The sequence below is a fragment of the Rhipicephalus microplus genome, chromosome 4 (assembly GCF_043290135.1).
Source record: "Rhipicephalus microplus isolate Deutch F79 chromosome 4, USDA_Rmic, whole genome shotgun sequence".
NCBI classification, from domain to species: Eukaryota; Metazoa; Arthropoda; class Arachnida; order Ixodida; family Ixodidae; genus Rhipicephalus; species Rhipicephalus microplus.
Window position 1 is genome coordinate 202,492,248 of NC_134703.1, and position 19,828 is coordinate 202,512,075.

Consider the following 19,828-nt stretch of genomic DNA (forward strand, 5'->3'; position numbering starts at 1 on the left):
GAAACTGCAGATGATTCTGTTAAATAGCTATCAGCCTAATATTGACGTCCTACGCTTACCTTTTGAGGGCTCCTGTTGAGCGACGAACACTACCGCTACGCCCACAACGCCCACAAGCTTTGTGTATGGCATTCTAATTCTCGACCATTTGCTTGCACTTTTTGTCTCAAATAAATCTTGCCTTGTGTTGAACCTCTGCTTTTATTGTTGAGATAAGTTTTAATTAATACTGCTTAAAGCTTGCTGTTAATTGCTGGTGTGAGAATCCCGATTTGCGGCCACTTGTTTTCTTTTTCGCTCTGTACGTTTTCGTGGAAGGTTTTCCCCCCGTAATTCTTGCACCCCCCAACTTTGCATCTGTTTTACGGCAAAAAAAGTGCGAGGATTATGCGAGTAAATACGGTACATCTGTCTTTTCCCTTTCTGTGTTTCTCTGTTAGCGGGCGATTCCCGAGTTGATCTTGGCTTGCAGGCGCTGTGCTGTGCTCCCAAACGAGTTGCTGAAATTTATTTGTTTGTTTGTTTCCTTGGATAAATGGCACGTGCCCATTTTGGGGAATTGGTTGAGCACTTTCTTCTTCTAGCCACTATCTCCACCACCACCTTAGCTTGTCTGTACTTTTTCCATGCTTTTAGCTTATAATTGGCATAAATTCATTGTTTGAGTCAAATTTGCTTATGCTAACGATCTAATATTTATGTAATCAAATATTTTAGGAAGAAATGCACCATTTCTTTAGCCACTTTTACGAATCCGCTGTTAGCATAGTTGAACATTCAAACACAAACACACACACACACACACATATATTTTGCTATGGTATGAGCCGGTCTGTGGTATGTGCCGGTGATGTGAAAGAGGAAGACAACATTGTCTTGTGCAGTCTGAGGACTCCATTTTTACTTCTGATTGCCCAATCTTATCCTCACCCTGCAAATAAACCCAGTCATCCTTTATTCAACCGTAACAATATATTTGTTGCCCTCTTGGCAAATGATGGTGCAGCGAAATTTCTCAAGGTGGATACGCTCCCCTGGAAAAACCATGTACGAATTAAATTACTAATATTTTTGTTATTTGGTCTATAATGTAATCAGATTGTTGTGCAAGTACTCTCTGCCAATTAAAGTAATTGAGCTTAGGATCACAGGTATACTGTATCTCACTGTCTCTCAGGTATTGTTTTTGAATGTTAAAGAAAACACAATAGTGTTTATATTGTTACGTGGAAATAACAATAATTCTGTCGTAAATCACAGTACAGCTCACGCCCGAACGTCACCTTCTTCAACTTTCATCTCGAGGCTTTTTTATATATGTCCCAGTATACACCGAGAGTGTTAGTTAAAATCACTCAACAATATATTTTATGCCAGTCTAAATAAATGCACGCTGTTTCACTGTGCTGATTCGGCAACCAAGGCTGGCCTGATGTGTTCCCGACTGGTCACCTTGATGAGGGTTTGGCACGATCGGCGTTCACTCGGCCGCCGACGGAGGCCCGAACCACGCCGCCGACCAAGTGCCGACGTAACCGGCAGCGCACCTCGGGCCAACCCTTTTCAAATATCTGGGGGCCAGTGAAGTCGGCTGCCGACTACATGCCTGCCATACGCCAATGGTCGGCCAAGGTTGCTTGGGAAGAGCCCTCTGGTGACATGCGAGGCTAGGCAGAAAGGAAAAATTGTTGCATGTGTGCGTTTGCTGGCCAGTAACAGTGTATGAGTGTACTATTTGCAGCAAATGGGTCGATTTATGTTGGACGCCAGACTTACTATTATTGTAACGTGCTGTGCAATGTTTGCTTGAACATGTGGCTGCACAATAACATCTGCGAAATAGGTCTTAAGGGACCCTAAAGAGGAAAATGATTTTTCACGTATTAGTAAAGTACAATTTTACAATCCCCAAATTACCACTCTTACTGTGAGACTACACTTGGTGAATGAGAAAACGTGAGAAAAAAAATGCGGAACAAGACGCCACCATCATATTATCGCACCGAACACAATGACATAAAAGGTTTCAAAGACGTCTATTGAGTTCTATGTAGCTTGCAATAGATAAATACGAAGCACATTGCCGTCTGTGGACGCTAGCATACAAAGTTTCAGAAAATTTAATCGAGCCATTGTGATGGAAATACCTTTTGAAATTACACTTGTCATCACACTTGTCAGTTTCGGGGTGAATTTTAAAAATGAAGTTTCAATCTTTATTTTATCTGCTAATAGTGGACTTATGATAGTAAAGCATATGGTATTAGAGTTTTCAGACTACAGTTTATCAATCTAAACAGAGTCATTGTTGCTCTTCAGTGTCCCTTCAACAGAGCGACTTATACAAATAACGGAAATACCACAAGAAATAAAAAAACATGATTGGCCTCCGAGAGAGGGTGTGTTTTAACCCTATGACCTGGAGGACAAAACTTGGAGTGTAAAAAGTTGCTATCTTTTGTGAAAGAGCTCACTTTAAACATATGACGCAAAGTCATTATATCTATATTTGTTCCTTGTCCTGTAGATCGGCCAGGCCTGAAGGGCATCTCGGAGATCCAGCGGTTGAACGCGGCCATCCTCAAGTCTTTGCGCTACGAGCTGGGCAAGACTCACGAGCAGCCGTACAAGGGCGATGTGAGCGCCTTTGACTGCCTGCTCGCCAAGTTGTCCAGCTTGCGCGAGGTTAGCCTGCTGCACATGGACGCACTGGCCAAGTTCCGACGCACAGTGCCCCACCTCGAGTTCCCTGCTCTTCACAAAGAGCTCTTTTCTGTCGACATCTGAAGCACCGGCTGCTGGCCCAGCTGCAAACGCCATGTCTTCTCCGGATTGTTGCTTCTGTGCCGCATTAAAAGAAACTCCGGAGACCGCTGAGGTGTGCCTTTCGACTCTGACTTTGGGAAAGTCACGGTGGCATAATGTTGAGAAGCGGTTCAAATGATATGCCCTATCCATGCCCAGCTGCTTCACCTGTTAGCCGGCACATTATTCATACGTGCCCTTACAAATGACTAGCCGGGTTATAGCTCCGACAGGATAACGTGTCTTGGCACGACCAAACTGCCGCTTAATATCAAGGAACGTGGCTCTGATGAAATGCGGCTCCAGTCGCCAGTGTTTCTTTCTTAGCTGTGTGTTGTTCTTGTCTGTACTCCAGAGAATTGCTGCTGAATCTGACAAAATGGCACCAGTGCTAAAAGCAAGCTCTAGAAGGATCATTGCCCGAGGAGATGCACAACCGCTGTTTTAGCATCATTCTGGCGGGTTTTACATGGTAGGCGAACGCAAAGCTGTGAATCTGTGGGATAACCTCTCGCAAGTTGATTTTTCTTTTTGCCTATTAGAAAACTGCCGGAGAAGACGCATCTTTATCAAGCGCCTCCTCTTCTCTGTTTGCTGTGGCAATCACAGGCTTGACGCGTGATTTAGTTATGTTCAAATTGCTGCATTCGCTCGCACAAGTGGTATGCCAAATGTGAATCTTATTGCAATTGATTTCAGGAATTGCAGGATGAATTGTTATTGTAGTTTGAGGATCAATGATCTGCACGAACTCCTGCTTTCTTTTTTTATATTTTTACTGCTATGAAGCGTACAAACCTGTTTGATAGTATGCATGTTTTTTTACACATCAGAGCTCATTCATTTGACATTGATGGTTTGGGCTCAGTGCTGCAAAACTGTACACGATTCTTTTTTTGAATTTTAGCAGAAAAGCGTGTGAAATGAAGTGAGATTTTCGCGTAACTTGCAACAAGTAAATGTGGATAAATTTTCTTTTGACATTTCTGTGCGAATAATGCAAGAAGAAGCTGCTTAGTCAGTATTTTATATTTCGAACAATCATCATGCAAGAGTTTTAGCGTAGTCAGCATCTTTATTTACGGTGCCTGGCTCAACAACCAGGCAGGGCTCCTTAGAAGGCAGCGTACTTTTTTCATCATACGTCATCGAAGCTTGCAGGTCAGCCATCGGGTCATGTTCACTGCTCCACGTATCGTCATCATTGCATGTCATTTCCACTCCCCACATCGACAACACTGCCACCATTTTTTCTAGTCGATTGTGGGGGGCATGTGCAAATTGCAGCAGCTATCGCACAACTGCGTGTGGTCGACTAAGAGGAAGTCATGGTGTGTCCGCCGACCCTTAAGGAAGTACGCAGCTGGTTGAAAGGGAATGGTGCTTTCTTAATTGCGAAGATGCGACAGAGACGGAACAAAGAATCATGTCGTGGTGCGTTTTGTCTCGTCAGGCACGTTGTTGAGATTACTAGCCTTTTTCTTGTTCCATTTTCCCTTGTCGCATCTGTGCAGATGTTGTTCGGTGTCGGGCGTTTTCTTGTTATGCCATCAGTGTTTTTACGAGCTCTTGTTCTCGCTGTAAGAGAAGAAATTGCCTGCTAACTTTGCGGAAGATGGTCGAAAAAAGCTTCAACACTCTCAGAAACACATCAACACACAAATGCAAGCACACATATTTACACACCCATACATGGAAAGTTTACTGTACATAACAATTCATTACCACGTAAAGAAGCTCATCCAAGAAATTTTGTTTCTTTTTTTTTTGTCGCTGAGATGCGTACTGGGTTATCATAGATGGAGAGAAAGAATGAATAAAAAAGAGAGCGAGAGAAGCAATAATGTGATATCTTACGTGACGACGACACTCCGTATACAAAAAGAAACACGAAAGAGTTCCGGGCTGACCCTTGTACATATTGCGCACTTTCACGACTGGTCGATCTCCATAGATGTGTAATTACTACCATTATTATATATTATTCTTCTCTGATCATGTGACGATGCACTAACTGTATTTCTCTGTTTTGAAATGCTGTTATCCTGTGTTTTCAAAGCTTGTTAACAACGCCCAGGAAAGTGTTTGCACGCAACCCTGTTGTGGACGCGTGGATGCGATCGGTGCTAGAGGGCACCAGGTGCTCGTGCGCACTTCTCGTTTGGTGTTAAGCACGTGCCTTGCTGCTCTCGTGTGCAGAGAGTAAAACTTGTGTATATTGCTTCTCTGTGGATGTCGTCACATTCATAGCACCCGTCCTGTTAGCGTTTCCTGCTGTACTTAGAGCAAAAACGTCACTGTCCACATTGCAGCTAAATGTCCAGCCTGCGTGGAGCGTCGGTTAGCTGCATAGGCAATTCCAAATGTAGGCGTGGCGAGCGCCTAAATATGAACTGTGGCGATTCGCCAAAGCTAAGGTCGATCCTCGGGACACCTGTGCAACTATTGTTATGTGCCCACTCGCAGGTGAAACCCCGATAATTATGCGATAGCAGGGGGCGAACATTCATTCACCCCATGACTGTGAACAGTCAATTATTGGATAATATTTTTTCGACTTCCTTCGGGGTTTTTTTAAATTTATTTATTTAGTTCAATATTTTCTTGTGACAGAAGACAATGTTGAGAAGTGTGCACTGCGCCTGGCTGCCCAGTTCGTCAATGTGGACGAGGTTGTTTCATGAACTGCTGTTAATGACTGACGGCCTCCAAAAATTTTTTCTACTTGTCGTTAAGTGGTGCAGTAATTCGTTAAACGAGGATGAATCAAGTAAATATGTAGTTACATATGAAGGAAACGTCAAACGTTTTCGAAGACTACTATCGTGCTCCATCGCTGTAAAATGCATCTTTTCTCACTACTTGAAAGATTATGGTGTCTTTGGTGAAAGGTTTAGATGTTTTAGATGGCCTATGGTCTAACATGTCTTTTTTTTTTTTTCAAATGTTATATGCTCACTTATTTATGAAGCACCAACGCGAATGTTCGTTTTATGACATGACGTGAATAAATGTACATTGTATGCCATCCTAATTTTCATTCACCTGTTCTGCTCATTTCTTTGTGTGTTTGCATATTGTGCGAGTTCCACAGTCTGTTCATTGAAACTGGGTTTTTGGTGGTACCACAAGGTCTGGCTTTTAGAGTAACAATCATTATTTAAGTTTGCCATGCAATCGGCGATACATCTGCGCCGCACTTTTCAAAATTGTTCACGAATAAGCCGGACAACCTGGAGGCACCAAAGGGCCCCCAAATCTGTAAATCATGTTGTTTTTTTCTTTCTCGCCTTGTTCTCACCCACGCTTTTATAGCTTCTGATGCTGTTAGTGTCGCTAATTGCTACCAGCCCTGTTTTCGCCCATCACTTTGACGGGGTCATTTAACGCATCTGTCACATGTGAGCATGCTACTAACATGCCATCATAAACACATAAGCGAGCGCATGATTAGAAGCTTTCTTTCGTATATCATAGCCTCCCCCTTTCAGTGCATGCTAAGTTCACGCATGCAGGACGCACTAACAAATGCAAAACTCTCTCTTAGCGCCTTATTAAGCTTGTTTGGGCATATCGTCAGTGGAGAATATGTGGCGTCACAAGTAGAGCTCTCTGCTTTAATGACGCTATCGATGTCGGAACACCAACACTTGTCCATTCATTTTATCACCACGAAAGTTGGGCACATATTCTAGACTTACACGATATGTGTTGTTTGTAACAGACAAGGTGCACAAAGAGATTGAAATGTTCGAGCGACTTCCTCATGTACAGATGTAAGAATGCGCTTGTTATCGCCAGTGACAGTATATCGCAGGCTTCGTTGCACTTTCTTTTCTGCTGCATCTGTCCTGTACCTGAATATGTGAGCGCATTCTCTGTAACATGCCGCTCACTATAAAAAATCGAGTGATGTAGCGTTTAGGAGACATGTTTTTACACAAAACTACTTCGAGCAGCAGTATTATAGGCGGGAAAATCGTTGAGAATTATCAAGGGAAATCTAAGCCCGAATGAATTAGTTTCAGACTTAAAGTGGTCGAGCTCAGCCCACACTAAAGTATATGGGTCCATACACCAACTGGCAAAATTGGATCTAGTTTTTTTAAATTGGCTGATTTGTAATGAGTTATTTAGCAAAAATTGACCGTAAGCAACGTTGAGCTCACATCTCAAGTTTTCCTTGTTACTATCGCATGTTTTCATATGATTGTTAAAGGATAGAGCTAAAGTTCGGGTGGATTTTTTTAAGGTTCTGTGCTAGAGAACAAAATTTTCTATTAATGAATCGTAGGCTCCCAAACTCTGAGCGCCGAAAGAAATAATGCAATGCTAAAGGTTATTCATAAAATGAACTACTTTCAGAATAAAACATAAGATAATTTTGCTGTGACCATTTGTAAGTACGGACGGCGGTCTGCAAATTCTAATTTTAATAAAAAATTCATTGTGGGAAAAATGGTACTTAAAGGGGCCCTGCAACACTTTTTGAGCGTGGTCAGGAAATGCTGCCGATCGGTAGAAGAGGCTAATGTAGAGGCAAATGTTATAGCGCAGCATGCGGCCTGGCATTCACAATAAATGATCAAAGTCAGCCAAAAATTACTTTATCTTACCTCGACAAATGTAAAAAAAAGCTCGAAAATCGCACATAGATTGCCCATCTATCAGCAATTGGCTGATTTGAACATGGCGCGCTTGGTTGTTACTGAGATCGTCGCGAGAGACCGTCACGTCACTCTTTCACGCGTGCCAAGACGTACCGAGCCAAATATGATGGCACAGACATGGTATGTAGCACGTGTGGAAAGGAGAAAGAAAAGGCTGAACGTTTGATAATGTTCTGTTAAGGGCTCTGCCCTATAGTCCAAGATAATGACGAGGAATTTTTCAAAGCATTGGGGTTTAGGGACAGTGAAGGCAAAATAGACTTTAAATGGTTAGAAATAACCAGGAGGAGGCTAACTGATTAATGGTTACAATTGAGGCGTGAGTGAAATCTAATCCCTAAACACATAGTGATAGTACTTAACTTTATGGCTAGTTGGCGTGAGCCACCGCCTGATCTAAAGGGCACAGCCGGATACATCCATTCATGCGCTTGCGATCGCACTTAAAACGCTGCGTATTGGAAAAAAAAAGTTCTCAAGGTCATGAGGTGCGCGTGACTTTTTTGTTCACCCCTTCCATCCTTCCCTGCTTAGCTTCCAGTGCTTTGGTCGGGACGAGAAAAAAGAGAATGCTATTGCAGCGTGGGACAGATCTGTGTAACTCCGCTCGTACTGGACGGTTTCTTAAAATTTTTTTCGGCATTGAATTTGTGAGGCAGTACACTTTTCCAGTGATTTAATTCCATGGTTACTCAAATAAGTGTTTCAGGGCCCCTTTAAGGTAATTTGGTTTTAAAGCCATAGATGCTAGATTGCCACACTGTCTTGCATTTCAGTAATCCAAGAGGCTTTGTTCTGGTCACGCATTCTATTACAAAATACTGTCGTACAAGTGTCACTTAGCCTCTTGAGCTGAACTGTTCGAGGAAATGGTTCGAGAAAAAAAAAATGAATGGTTCGAGGAAAAGAAAAAGGGACAGGCTCTGCATACCTTCAGGCACTTTCTAGTGAGGCATGACTAGAGAAAGATACAGAAGTTATTGTATGACATTTCTCGCAGCTCAGAAGCACAGCATCGTGCAAAAGGGGGTATCGCACATGTCATGTCTTGTACTCTGTATAGCGAAAAGCTTGACATTGGCTATGTTTTTCTGGCAATGTCACTTTTTTTTTGTAAACAAGTGACGACCCACGAATAGCGAGGTATAGGAAGAAAACTAGGGCTGGTGACTGATCGAGGCCACGCAATACAACCATTACCTCCTGGTGCCATAAATGAGCGAGGGATAGTGCCACCTGTGAATTGCTGCATAACTTGATCAAGTCGCAGGCGCCCAGCAAGTTGCATTCATGGCAGAGCGCACCAGTGTAAGCCAACTATAGACAGAGATGGTACTATATTCGCAACTTAATATATTGTTATATTATAGAGAGTGCCTTCATTTTCACCTGCTCGCATGACACATGATCAAGCTGCCAGCGCGCCTCGAAAGCACCGCCGGCTTCATTAAGCGTCGTCTTCTACCCTTTCCCTCAGCACGCAAAAGCTTTGTAGATATTTTCTGCTTATCACTGCCACTGCGTTTACTCATTTGCCCCTTCTTCACTGCTGTGAATCTCTGGTCGAATCCTGAACGAATAGTTTCTGTGGCTTCTTTGCACCCGACCGGCTTCTTTCATGCTACGCGGCGCTAACAACTGTTTTTGAGGGAAAAAAAAAGCTTTACAAATACCACATTGCGCCGCATGTGCGATTGAAGTGAACCAAAACTTATCTTGTATCTGAGTGCCTGTTGCAGCGTTGTATGGCAACATCTGCTGCCAGTTGCCAAGGCTTAGTTCACGACTGTGGTGATCTTTTCAATCCCCTAGCGTATCATGCTTTGCATGCACATTAAAAAACTAAACGGTGATATTTTAATCCAGAGTCCTTCATTACAATGTCCTTTTTCATAACCGGTGTGCACTATTAAGGCCAGTTTATTGAAATTGAAATTCAGTGGTGATGTGACCTGCAATAGGAATTCGAGGCACTTAAGCTCTTGTCGAAACTCGTGGGCCGGGAAGCCCCTTCTGATTGCAAAACAAGCCACATGCTGTGTTTCTTTGGAAAGCTGCACTTCCACTAACCATTTGTTTTTATTCTCTCTGCGTCTGACTACGTAACAGTGCTTTGTAAATTTCTGTCTCGCAAGTGTTTCAACATTGTTGTCCTCCTTGGCATCCTTTCTTTGCCCCACTTCTTTGGGATGGAACTTATTATTTTGACAGTGTAATATATATATATGAATAAATCAATAAAGAGAGACGTGACACAAGATAAAGTGTATCCATCGAGGTTCTCGTGTCTCTCTAGTGTTCGTTCAGACCTGGCATCGTCAGCTTTCATGTGTGCTGAGGAACGAAAGAGAGGTGAGTGTTGGATAAAGTGACACCGAAAAAGCGAAATAAGTATGGTTACCAATAACCCTAAGTGTTGAAAGCAGACAAAGAGAAAGTGCCAAGAAAAACTTGAATCTTGGCCTCTGATATGACAGGCGCACAGCGCGTTACTAGCCGTCTCAATCGCACAGAAGGAGCGTGGGTGTGGCTCGCACTTTTCTGCACACTGCGGTGCTCCCATATAGCAAAATGATATTTGGGGAGAACTTCAGAATGGAACTTCAGGCGTTTAGACGAGAACTTGAGGTGGTTAGACGATATTGTGCTTGTTCTTACTCAGTGTATAGAAACTTCTAAATTACAAAATAAACCCTTATGCATAGCTTATCGGGACATCACTAAGGCGTATGACGACGTTAATCGGGAAATTTTGTGGGACATATTGAAGGAAGCGAACATAGGGGATGACTGTATAGAGCTTTTATTTATTTATTTATTTACAAGTACCTTATAGGCTCCTCGGGGAGCATTGAGTAAAGGGAGCATCACAAAAAGAAATGGAAAAGAATGCGTACATGTGTCTGAAAAGTGCAACAGTAACGTACTTGTGAGACGCTGAAACAAATTGAATTACATGGCAAAATAATACTAAGAATAACACCAACTACTAACTAACAGCAGAATAATATAAAAGCAATACTACGGAAAAGTAAAAATATACCGAGAAAATACAGTTTGCATAGAACGGCAAGGAATAAGTATCAATGACAGCATTGAAGTTAAAGGGGGTCTGAGACAGGGATGCCCTTTGTCGCCGCTGTTCATGCTGTGCATGGTGTGGATGGAAGTGTGCTCGAGGGTATCGAAATCGGGTTTAATCTGTCACGCAAACAGGCTGGTGGGATAGTTCTGCAGAAGCTTCCAGGTCTGTTTTATGCAGGCAGTATTGTTGTATTTGTGAACAGTCAAGACAATATACAGTGGCTGCCAGATATATGCGGAAGGGAAGGCGACGCTCTAGGAATAAGATGACAAGGACTAGGTGGCCTCAATAAAGGGCCAAGAAATACCAAAGGTACGCGGGTACAAGTACATTGGAGTATGGGTAAATGAGGGAGGTAGATATATGGAGACACTAGGAAAAAACATCAGCAGGAAAAAGAATGCTGCAATAATGAAACACTGAGCATTATGGAGATATAATACTTATGAATTAAGTGCTTCGAGGTCTGTGGAAATGCGTAATGGTTCCAGGGCTTGCATTTGGGAACTCAGTGGTGTGCATGAAGTCAGAGGTGCAATTAGGAATGGATGTAAAAGGAATGAGCGTCGCCTCGCTTTGGGCGCTCACGGGAAGACGACGAATGAGGCTGTAAAGGGGGATATGGGATGGACAGGCTTTGAAGTAAAGAAGCTCAGTGCAAAACGAGGTTTGAAGAAAGCCTTAGGAAAATGGAAGAGAGTAGATTGGCTGGGAAAGTGTTCAGGTGTTTGTATAGAAAGAGCGTGGACAGAAAGTGGAGAAAAAGAACTAGGAGGCTCACGAGTAAATATAAACTGGCAGTGTAGACGACATGGCAACAAGGAGCAATAATTAAGCGGAAAGGATTTACTGGATGACAGCAATGAAAAAAAAAAAAAAGCCGGCTCTGAGTAACTAAAAGGCAAGAACGAAATAAGGCGGGAGAGGTTTTGTGGTAATTCAAGGGGAAGCGCTTTACTGTTCGAAGCGAGGTCGGCTTGCCTTAGAACACGTAGTCATAAAGCGAGATTCGCAAAGAGGAAGAAAAATATACATGCTGTTGGGGAGCTAAGGAAACGATGAAACTAGAGTAACTGTATGTGGTCCCTACGGGACCAGAGTAGCGCATAGGTCCGCCATCTTGCCTGGCTAGCAACCAGCTATGCGGCGAAGTCACCTTCTGTTTCTGCAGGCGACACTCCTGGCATGTTTTTCTTTTTTTTTTTTACCGTGATGTATGTTGAGATACTAGCTTGGCTTGCATCTGTTTGCAGTGCTTAAAGGCCGCTCTTGTGCCCGATTGCCAACAAAGTGCAACGTAAGTGCTGACTAGCGTGGTAAAGAAACAAAAACAAAAGAGCGACCTTCTTGCTCAGCGTGTGGCGAAAAGGGCAGAGCGAGCATTATCAACTTATTTGGTCTTGTGACATTCACATTTCGCAAATTTTCGGTAAGTTTGACCGAACATTTGGTATTGACGTTATGCTGGTGAAATATGCGACACTCGATCGTTGACCTTGACGGTACACATACGGAATCGCCCGATTATTCTCGGTGAAAATAAATAACCCAATGAAAAGTTATGCCTTTGGCATTTGAAGTGCATAATAGCCAACACTTTTTGCACAATTCGCATTGTGTGACGCACGGTTGTTACTTCACTGTTCTAAAACGATTTATTTCACACGTAAACGCAAATTCTTGCCCGATATGTAGCCTACATAAAGTCAGTTTAAAATGCGGCGCGCACTTTTGCCGTAATTGTGCGGTAGTGTACTCTGCTGCTACGCAAAGGACCCTGCTTCGATTCCCAAGTAAGACACGTATGTTTTTTTTTTTTCGTATGGCTTTTTTTTTTAATTTCATGTAATAGTGATCACGGATACCGGCGGTGGCGAATATCTCCAGTGCCGAAGTCGGTCCTTGTGATCTAATAAAAGCTTTTGCGGTAAAATTCAGTGACTTCAACAATCACGCCCTTGTAGCTACGTCAGTGGCGATATATATATATATATATATATATATATATATATATATATATATATATATATATATATATATATATATATATATATATATATATATATATATATATATATATATATATATATATATATATATATATATGGGCCAGTTAGTCTGCGTGAAGGTATGGGATATGGCACAACGGGAGCGTTGTCAACAAGGATATATTTATTTCCCAACAGTTCCGGGAGGGGTCTTCTCTTCATCAGGGGATGAGTTATACTAACATCAACGTTTCTAGACTAGGTAAGTTGCAAAACTCCCCGCCTCAGACTACTCGTCACACGGCGCCGGGACCGCTTCCGGTTTGGTGGCGCTGGCGGCGCAACAAGCTTCCGCTAGCAGACGAAAACGCGTAGTTGTCGTGGCAAGGCACCGTGGCGGCCGTTCTGATACAGCTTTGCCAACAGTACATTATCGAGATTTGTTGTGCCGCCGCGTGAACCTAATACTGCGTAATATTTAGTGGTGTAAGGCAAATACAGTATAATTCTGGTTTTCTGAACTGCCTACAATAAACAATGCTTGATATATATAGCGTAACATACGAGTCTGTCGGTTAGTTGATTGATTGATTAGTGGAGTTTAACGTCCCAAAACCACCTTATGATTATGAGAGACGCCGTAGTGGAGGACTCCGGAAATTTAGACCACCTGGGGTTCTTTAACGTGCACCCAAATCTGAGCACACGGGCCTACAACATTTCCGCCTCCATCGGAAATGCAGCCGCGGCAACCGGGATTTGAACCCGCGACCTGCGGGTCAGCAGCCGAGTACCTTAGCCACTAGACCACCACGGCGGGGCCGGTTAGTTGCTAGTTGGTGTACGTTCGCAATAAATTTCTAGACGCGAAAACCCCAGTTACAATGTCTGGCATCTTCTTTTGTGGCTGTGTTTTTCGGGCTTGAAAATAAATTACAACTATGTGGCACAATCTCGTGGCTTTTGTCTGGTTATGTAGTCAGCTTTTTTTTTCATGTCAGTCACATTCTTTAGCAACTTAGACCGTCGAAAAGCTACGCGTGCGGCCATTTTCTTCAGCATGTCTTCCCTATGCTTCTTCTTGAGTTCTTCTAACGAAACCTGTTAACACAGCTGCAACCAAAGCTTCGAGCAGAGACCGCACTTTGGGGTATCGGTGAGCACTTCGCAGTCATTACTCACGAGTCTTCCTGCTGACGCACTGGGACAACATGAACAGACTTCCAGATGTTCTATGTCCTCCAGAAGTTCGGCCCATTGGGTGATGGTATCTGCATTGCCTGGCGACTTGGCTAAGCGATGGTGACGGCTGCTAATGGTGACTGTCATGTCTTCTGCGACGACGACGCATTTCTCCACAAATAGCGCTCTTTTTTTTTTGAGCCCGAGAAACACCACAAGACGTCTTGTCTCGCTATTCTCAACAACTTTCCGCCAGCAAGCAAACAAACGGTTTCTATGTCTTGAAGCGATATGACGCCACTAGTTGACGGTGTCGGGACTTATTTCACTGTCTTCGAGCTCAGTGCTCGGAGATAGTCTATTCTTTTTCGCCGATGATATTCTGGAAAATACCCAACTCCTATCGGGCAGCTTTCGCTTCTTTGTCGCGGGCCCCACGACAAAGGTAAGCGGGCAAATTCGGGAATATTCGTGGAACGCATCCTTCGACGAGGTCCCACTTTCCTCTTGCGATTTGTACCATATGACGTGAGTGAAAGTCTTCAGGATGTCTTTCTCATGAAAGTGCATATCACACATACGTGAGGTGCTGGGCAGTTTCTTATCCGCGCGAGGAATAGCGTGGTCCCATACCTCTCGCTGCTCAGGTACGCGCGGGCACAAAAGAAATGTCGTGGTGTCTCTCATTTCCCGTAGCTACTCTACAGCCGAGAACGCAACATCTGGGCATGATGAAAACACGCAACACATACAAAGCAGAACAGGGGAGCAGAAGCAAAAAACTGTTCACGCAGAAAGAAGCCTCCACAGATATCGACGCACTGCAACATGCACAGCTATAGGCGATGGAGGTTATGGGAGTGACAGGAGCGAGCTAGGTGTTCTGTGAGCGAGCATGCAGTGAGTGAATCCGGATGCGACAGCAGCGCCACATTTGTCGCTGGCAGCGGCGGCGCCGCGCCAGTTTTGCAACTCAGATTTGCTCAGTTTTGCAACTAACCTAGTCTAGAAACGTTGAATAACATGAACTTCCCAACTTCGTTGCTGCCACGTTCCTCTCGCCTTGAAAGATGTTTGCGACAGTGAGAGAGAACTAAAAGAAGAAAGAAAGAAAGAAAAAAAGAGAAGAAAAAAGACGAAAAAAAAAGAAAAAAAAGAAAGTAAAAAAGAGGAAGAACCACTGTCAACACTGAGAACGAAACCAAATGTTCGTGTACGTCCACATCCGGTTCTTATCCCGTGCTGGTCAGTTCTCGACGTGTGTCGGGCCACCCAAGATTGTCGCCGCGGTGGCGGGAGGGGTCCCTGACGGCGTGCGTAAGGAAAGGGTTTCCCCTTAATGGGTCGGTCGGCTCTCTTTTATCTTCGCCCGTTTCCCTGCAATGGTCATCAAGTGGTAGGCGAACATAAACACATTGTATGTGCATGTGAAAAAAAGAGAAAAAGGAAAAAAAAGAAGAAGAAAAAAAGAAAAGAAAGAAAAAAAAAACAAGAAAGGACAGTGTACATGTACGAGTCAGTCAGAAAAACAAGCATGGTCTCCAGCTATCAATCTTTGTCACCAATTTCCTCCTGGCTTACTTCTCGGAGGCAGGACAGTCTTCCGGGGTCCTCGTTGATGCCGGCTACTAATGTTCGAAACTTGAAAATAAAATATGCCTCACGCTGTTCGCGCTCGCGCCTGTTTGAGAAACCGGACTGCAAAAGAGTTACGCTGATATTTTCAAAACTGTGGTTTGGCAGGCGCAGATGTCTAGATAAAGGTAGCTTCGGCAGTGAAGTGGCGTGGCACCGGCGATTATTGAACCGCAGCCTAAATAGCGTGTCTGTTTGGCCGATATATTCTTGTCCGCAGATGTTGCAGTGTAGCATGTATATTACAATACTGGATTCACAATTAGGGCTTTCAGTTATGCAGAACTTGAAATCCGAGAAGTTCGCTTTGGATTCACGTGTTGTGACCATCTGTGGGCACACCTTGCATCGAGCTTTTCCGCAGGGATGGCACCCTGATTGAATATTGGGGGTGTTTGTTTTTGCTCTGACAAGAATGTCCTTCAGATTTTTATCCCTGCGGTACACCACGTCAGGTGGCTTCGCGAAATTAGAAGTTAGTCGTTTGCTTTGCCTGAATATGTTGAAATGGCGGGAAAGTATGTTGTTGATTCGCGGCGCTGATGAGGAGTAAGTTAGTACAAGGTTCATTTGGGAAGTCGTTTTAGATACTTTCTTTGGTCCCTTAATTATATCATTCCTGTTCACATTGAGAGCACGCAGTATGGCATCGTCAATAATGTCTTCCGGATAATTTTGTTTCAATAAGGAATATTTTAGGTGTTCTGCGGGTCTGTCAAATTCCCGCATATCGGTGCATATTCTTCGGTACCGGTAGGCCTGAAAATATGGAATACCCGTTTTGCAATGCTTTGAGTGGCTGCTGTTGAAATGTAGGTACATATGACGGTCTGTAGGCTTTTTGTAAAGGTTTGTTGACAAGCGGTCATTTTTGACCGGTCTAAGCCAGCGTTTCCAAACAATCCCGCAGAAACAGGCAGAAGACCACAAAATAACGCTGTTCAACAACGCAACGCCGCTCGCGTGCACAGGGCTGAGCTTGTTCAGGCACGTCATGCGCACGTCACCTCTTGGTCGGATGCCGGAGAGGGTGGGGAAGAGATTTGGCTTGCGCAGGCTACGCGGAGGAGCGGCAAGGGTTTCGAGCTCACCTCCTCTCACCCTCGTTTCGCGCCACTTCAAAAAACCAGTTTTCTCCGCTCGTGATGAACCGATTCGATTCGAAAAATTTTTCTGGCAAAACGTTCCTCATCGGCCACCCAACAACTTCCACTGTCTAACAAACATTCCATATAGAGTCCAAAAATTCCATATGGAGTGGCCCTTTAACGTGCACCCAAATCTGAGCACACGGGCCTACATCATTTTAGCCTCCATCGAAAATGTAGCCGCTGCAGCCGGGATTCGATCCCACAACCTGCATTAGCAGCCCAGTATCTTAGCCACTAGACCATGGCGGCCGGGCAGTACTGTAAGAAGTGCTCTAAATACAGTACACGAAACTTACAGTGACCGTGTGAAGCAACGGCCTCTCGCTGCGCCATTGAATGGACTAGTCTTTGAAAACGCATTATTGCAATTACCCAAACGATCAAACAAGACCTCGTTAATTATTAGTATTTGTTAAGCGTAGGTGGCGTAGTCCTCATCGGGGCGAAGTTCGTTTGACAGGTCAAGAGTGTTCCGCGTACAACGCGGAATGAGAGGTATACGCAGCATGTTTTTGTACATTCATAATTACATTTTCGTTTGGCTTACTTTGCTGAGCGAATTTCTTCCCGTCTATGTCTGTAAATTCATGCCCATGGGACTGATATTTAAATTAATCTCAGTGTGTCAAGTCGTCTTGACACAGTGGTAGCTTTTAGTGAGTTTTTTCTTTACTTTAATGCATGCATCCAAGCATGCTTGCGATACACAATGAGTAATATTTTTGTAAGATATGCTGCGTGTTATCGACACTATTATGTACAGGTTAGTTTTCGGACAGACTTCCAGTTGCACAGTGACTATTGATATCAATTGAGTACTTCCATCGTACAGGTTTTATCGTGCAATCTGCCAGCCCAAGGTAATCATTGATGAGAAATGTTCGCTTGGTCTCAATCAAAAGTGCACGTGCGAATGGACTATACCTACTCACATAAAACTTGGTCACTGCGAATATGCGCTAAAACACTTAAATACGCGCAAAAAACGTGGTATGTTTTTTTCGTAGCTCTCTTCACTTGGCTCCCTGAAACTATAGCGTTGCGGCAAGGTGTCTTCCGTTGTTTGCAAGCGTGCAACCGACTTTTCTCTTTACCTGAACAGATTCAGAACTGTACGGAATATTTCACTGCGTAGCATAGTAGGTGCATTCATGTTTTCAGTACTTACACCAGCGTGAACAGAAGCAGCCTCGAACCTCTCAAAATCTTCAGTGATCGGTTCACCAGTGATGAAGGAATGAACTACGGATTTTCTCAGAGCATGGTGCACCATAATCTATTTATCAGAACGCGTAAACTCTGACAAGAACTGCCAGCGCATGCAATACGAGTTTACTTGCACTCTACTGTGCACCGTCCATGCCTATTGGTTATCTGTTTCGGGCATTCTAATGGGAGTCGCTGAAATTTCACTACTGCCATTACCTCCTTCACGTTCATTAACGTTTCTGGTATATCATCGCAACGTGACAGAAACTACCAGCCTTCCGTATGGGCGCGAACGGGAGTTATCTCGCGCGAAGAGTAAGATTCTGGGCGAGCTCGACCTTACCGGCACCTGAAGGGAAGCGGAGGAAATGTGTACCCGAGGATCTTTCCGCCAGGAGAGAAACGAGCGCTGGTGTTCAAGGCGGAACTTTACCAGCCGACATGTATCGTCGCTAAAGATCTTGTTTCTCGCATTCAGGGTCACTGCCCGAACATTGCTTAGCTTGTTGTTTCCTAGCAATGGGAAGTCACCCCCCTTAAAATACGCTGCCTATACGTATTGCTTGAAAGTTAGTGTCCTGGGTCAATGAGCATTCTTCTATGAGACTCGATGGTCGTGCCGAAACGCGGTAGGGTATAACGCTGATGATTATTTTCCGAAAAGCGACATTGCTCCTAGTGCATACTTGACAACTGACGAAAATAAGAATGCCGCTTCTCACAGGCAGGCAGCCTTATTGAAGAGACGTGCCTTTGGCTGGCGTGGAAGAGCACTTTAGGCTTTCAGTATTTCTGGCTTTTTCTGGACTATTTATTAGACCACTTCAATAAGCGCTTTAAGAGGCATCGGCACATTCTGAAGATGCTTTCTTCGCTTCTGCCACATAACATTCCCAAATCTGCCACTCTTCCCAATGCCGAGAAGTTTACTGCATGGCGTGTATACTCAAACATTATCTCAACTTCAGCATTGCAAGGGGAGTTCGCAGTACAGACTGCGAAATGGAAGCGAGAGAAGTGAGAAACGCTGAGAATGTCTGTGATGCAAGCGGTTGCCAATCGCCCAGAGGTATTCTTCCCAAACGTGCACCATATTCTAAAGATTCCGGCAACTCTGCCGGTGAGCACAGCTGAAGCAGAACGCTTTTTTTATCGCTGAGACGCCTAAAGTTGTACGTGAGAACTACAACAACACTTGAAAGATTGTTTGGCATCGCTCTCTGAACATCCACCGTGAAATACAAGTCTGTCCGGAAGACATTTTATCTGTTCTTTAACAGGAACGTAGTCGGCTTCAGCGGAATGTGTGTGTAATATCAACTATAGGTGCCAGCTCAATCAAGGATGAAAATTGACTGAAGATATTCTTGGATTCTGATGTTCTAAATAACAGTAAAACATGGTTGTTAATGATCAATTGATCGTGTTTAACATCTGATGGGTGACTTGATTGATGTGATTGATTTGTGGGGTTTAACGTCCCAAAACCACGATATGATTATGAGAGACGCCGTAGTAAACGGCCCCGGAAATTTAGACCACCTGGGGTTTTTTAACGTGCACCCAAAGCTGAGCACATGGGCCTACAACATTTCCGCCTCCATCAGAAATGGAGCCGCCGCAGCAAGGGTGTGATCCGGTGACCTGGGGGTCAGCAGCCGTGTACCTTAGCCACTACACCACCGTGGCGGGGCATCTGATGGGCGACTTCAATACCAAGTTACGGAAGAAGCAGTCTCAGAACCAGACAGAAGATTATAGCAACGGTACTAGAAATGCCAGAGGGGAGCTCTTAGTAGTTTTCGTAGAGCGCAATAATTTGCAGACCTTGAATACCTTTTACCGAAAACGAGGGAACCGTAAGTGGACATAGAGGAGCCCTAATGGCCAAAGTAAGAATGAAATAGACTTTAAACTGAGTGCACACCCAGGCCGCGAGCAGGTTGAGTAAGTGCTTGGCAAGGTACGATGCAGTGACTATAAAATGGTACAGTCTCGAATCTGCCTATAGACTTGAAGGAAGAATGACAGAAACTGATACGCAAGAAGCCAATAAATGAGCTAGCACTGAGAGGGAAAATACAGGAATTCATAGTCTTGCTT

The 19,828-nt window shown here is 44.0% G+C and overlaps 1 protein-coding gene across 6 annotated transcripts in view; it reads left to right on the forward strand.

The window, feature by feature from the left end:
* Hr3 (nuclear hormone receptor 3 ROR-beta) overlaps positions 1-9,744 on the forward strand; it is a 181,984-nt gene extending 172,240 nt beyond the window's left edge. For all 6 annotated transcript variants that reach the window (XM_075893943.1, XM_075893944.1, XM_037423644.2 and 3 more), the window contains one exon: positions 2,528-9,744. In XM_075893943.1, coding sequence (XP_075750058.1) covers positions 2,528-2,787 — 260 coding nt within the window. In that variant the 3' untranslated portion in view covers positions 2,788-9,744. The remainder of the gene's footprint in view (positions 1-2,527) is intronic.
* Positions 9,745-19,828: the final 10,084 nt, after the last annotated feature.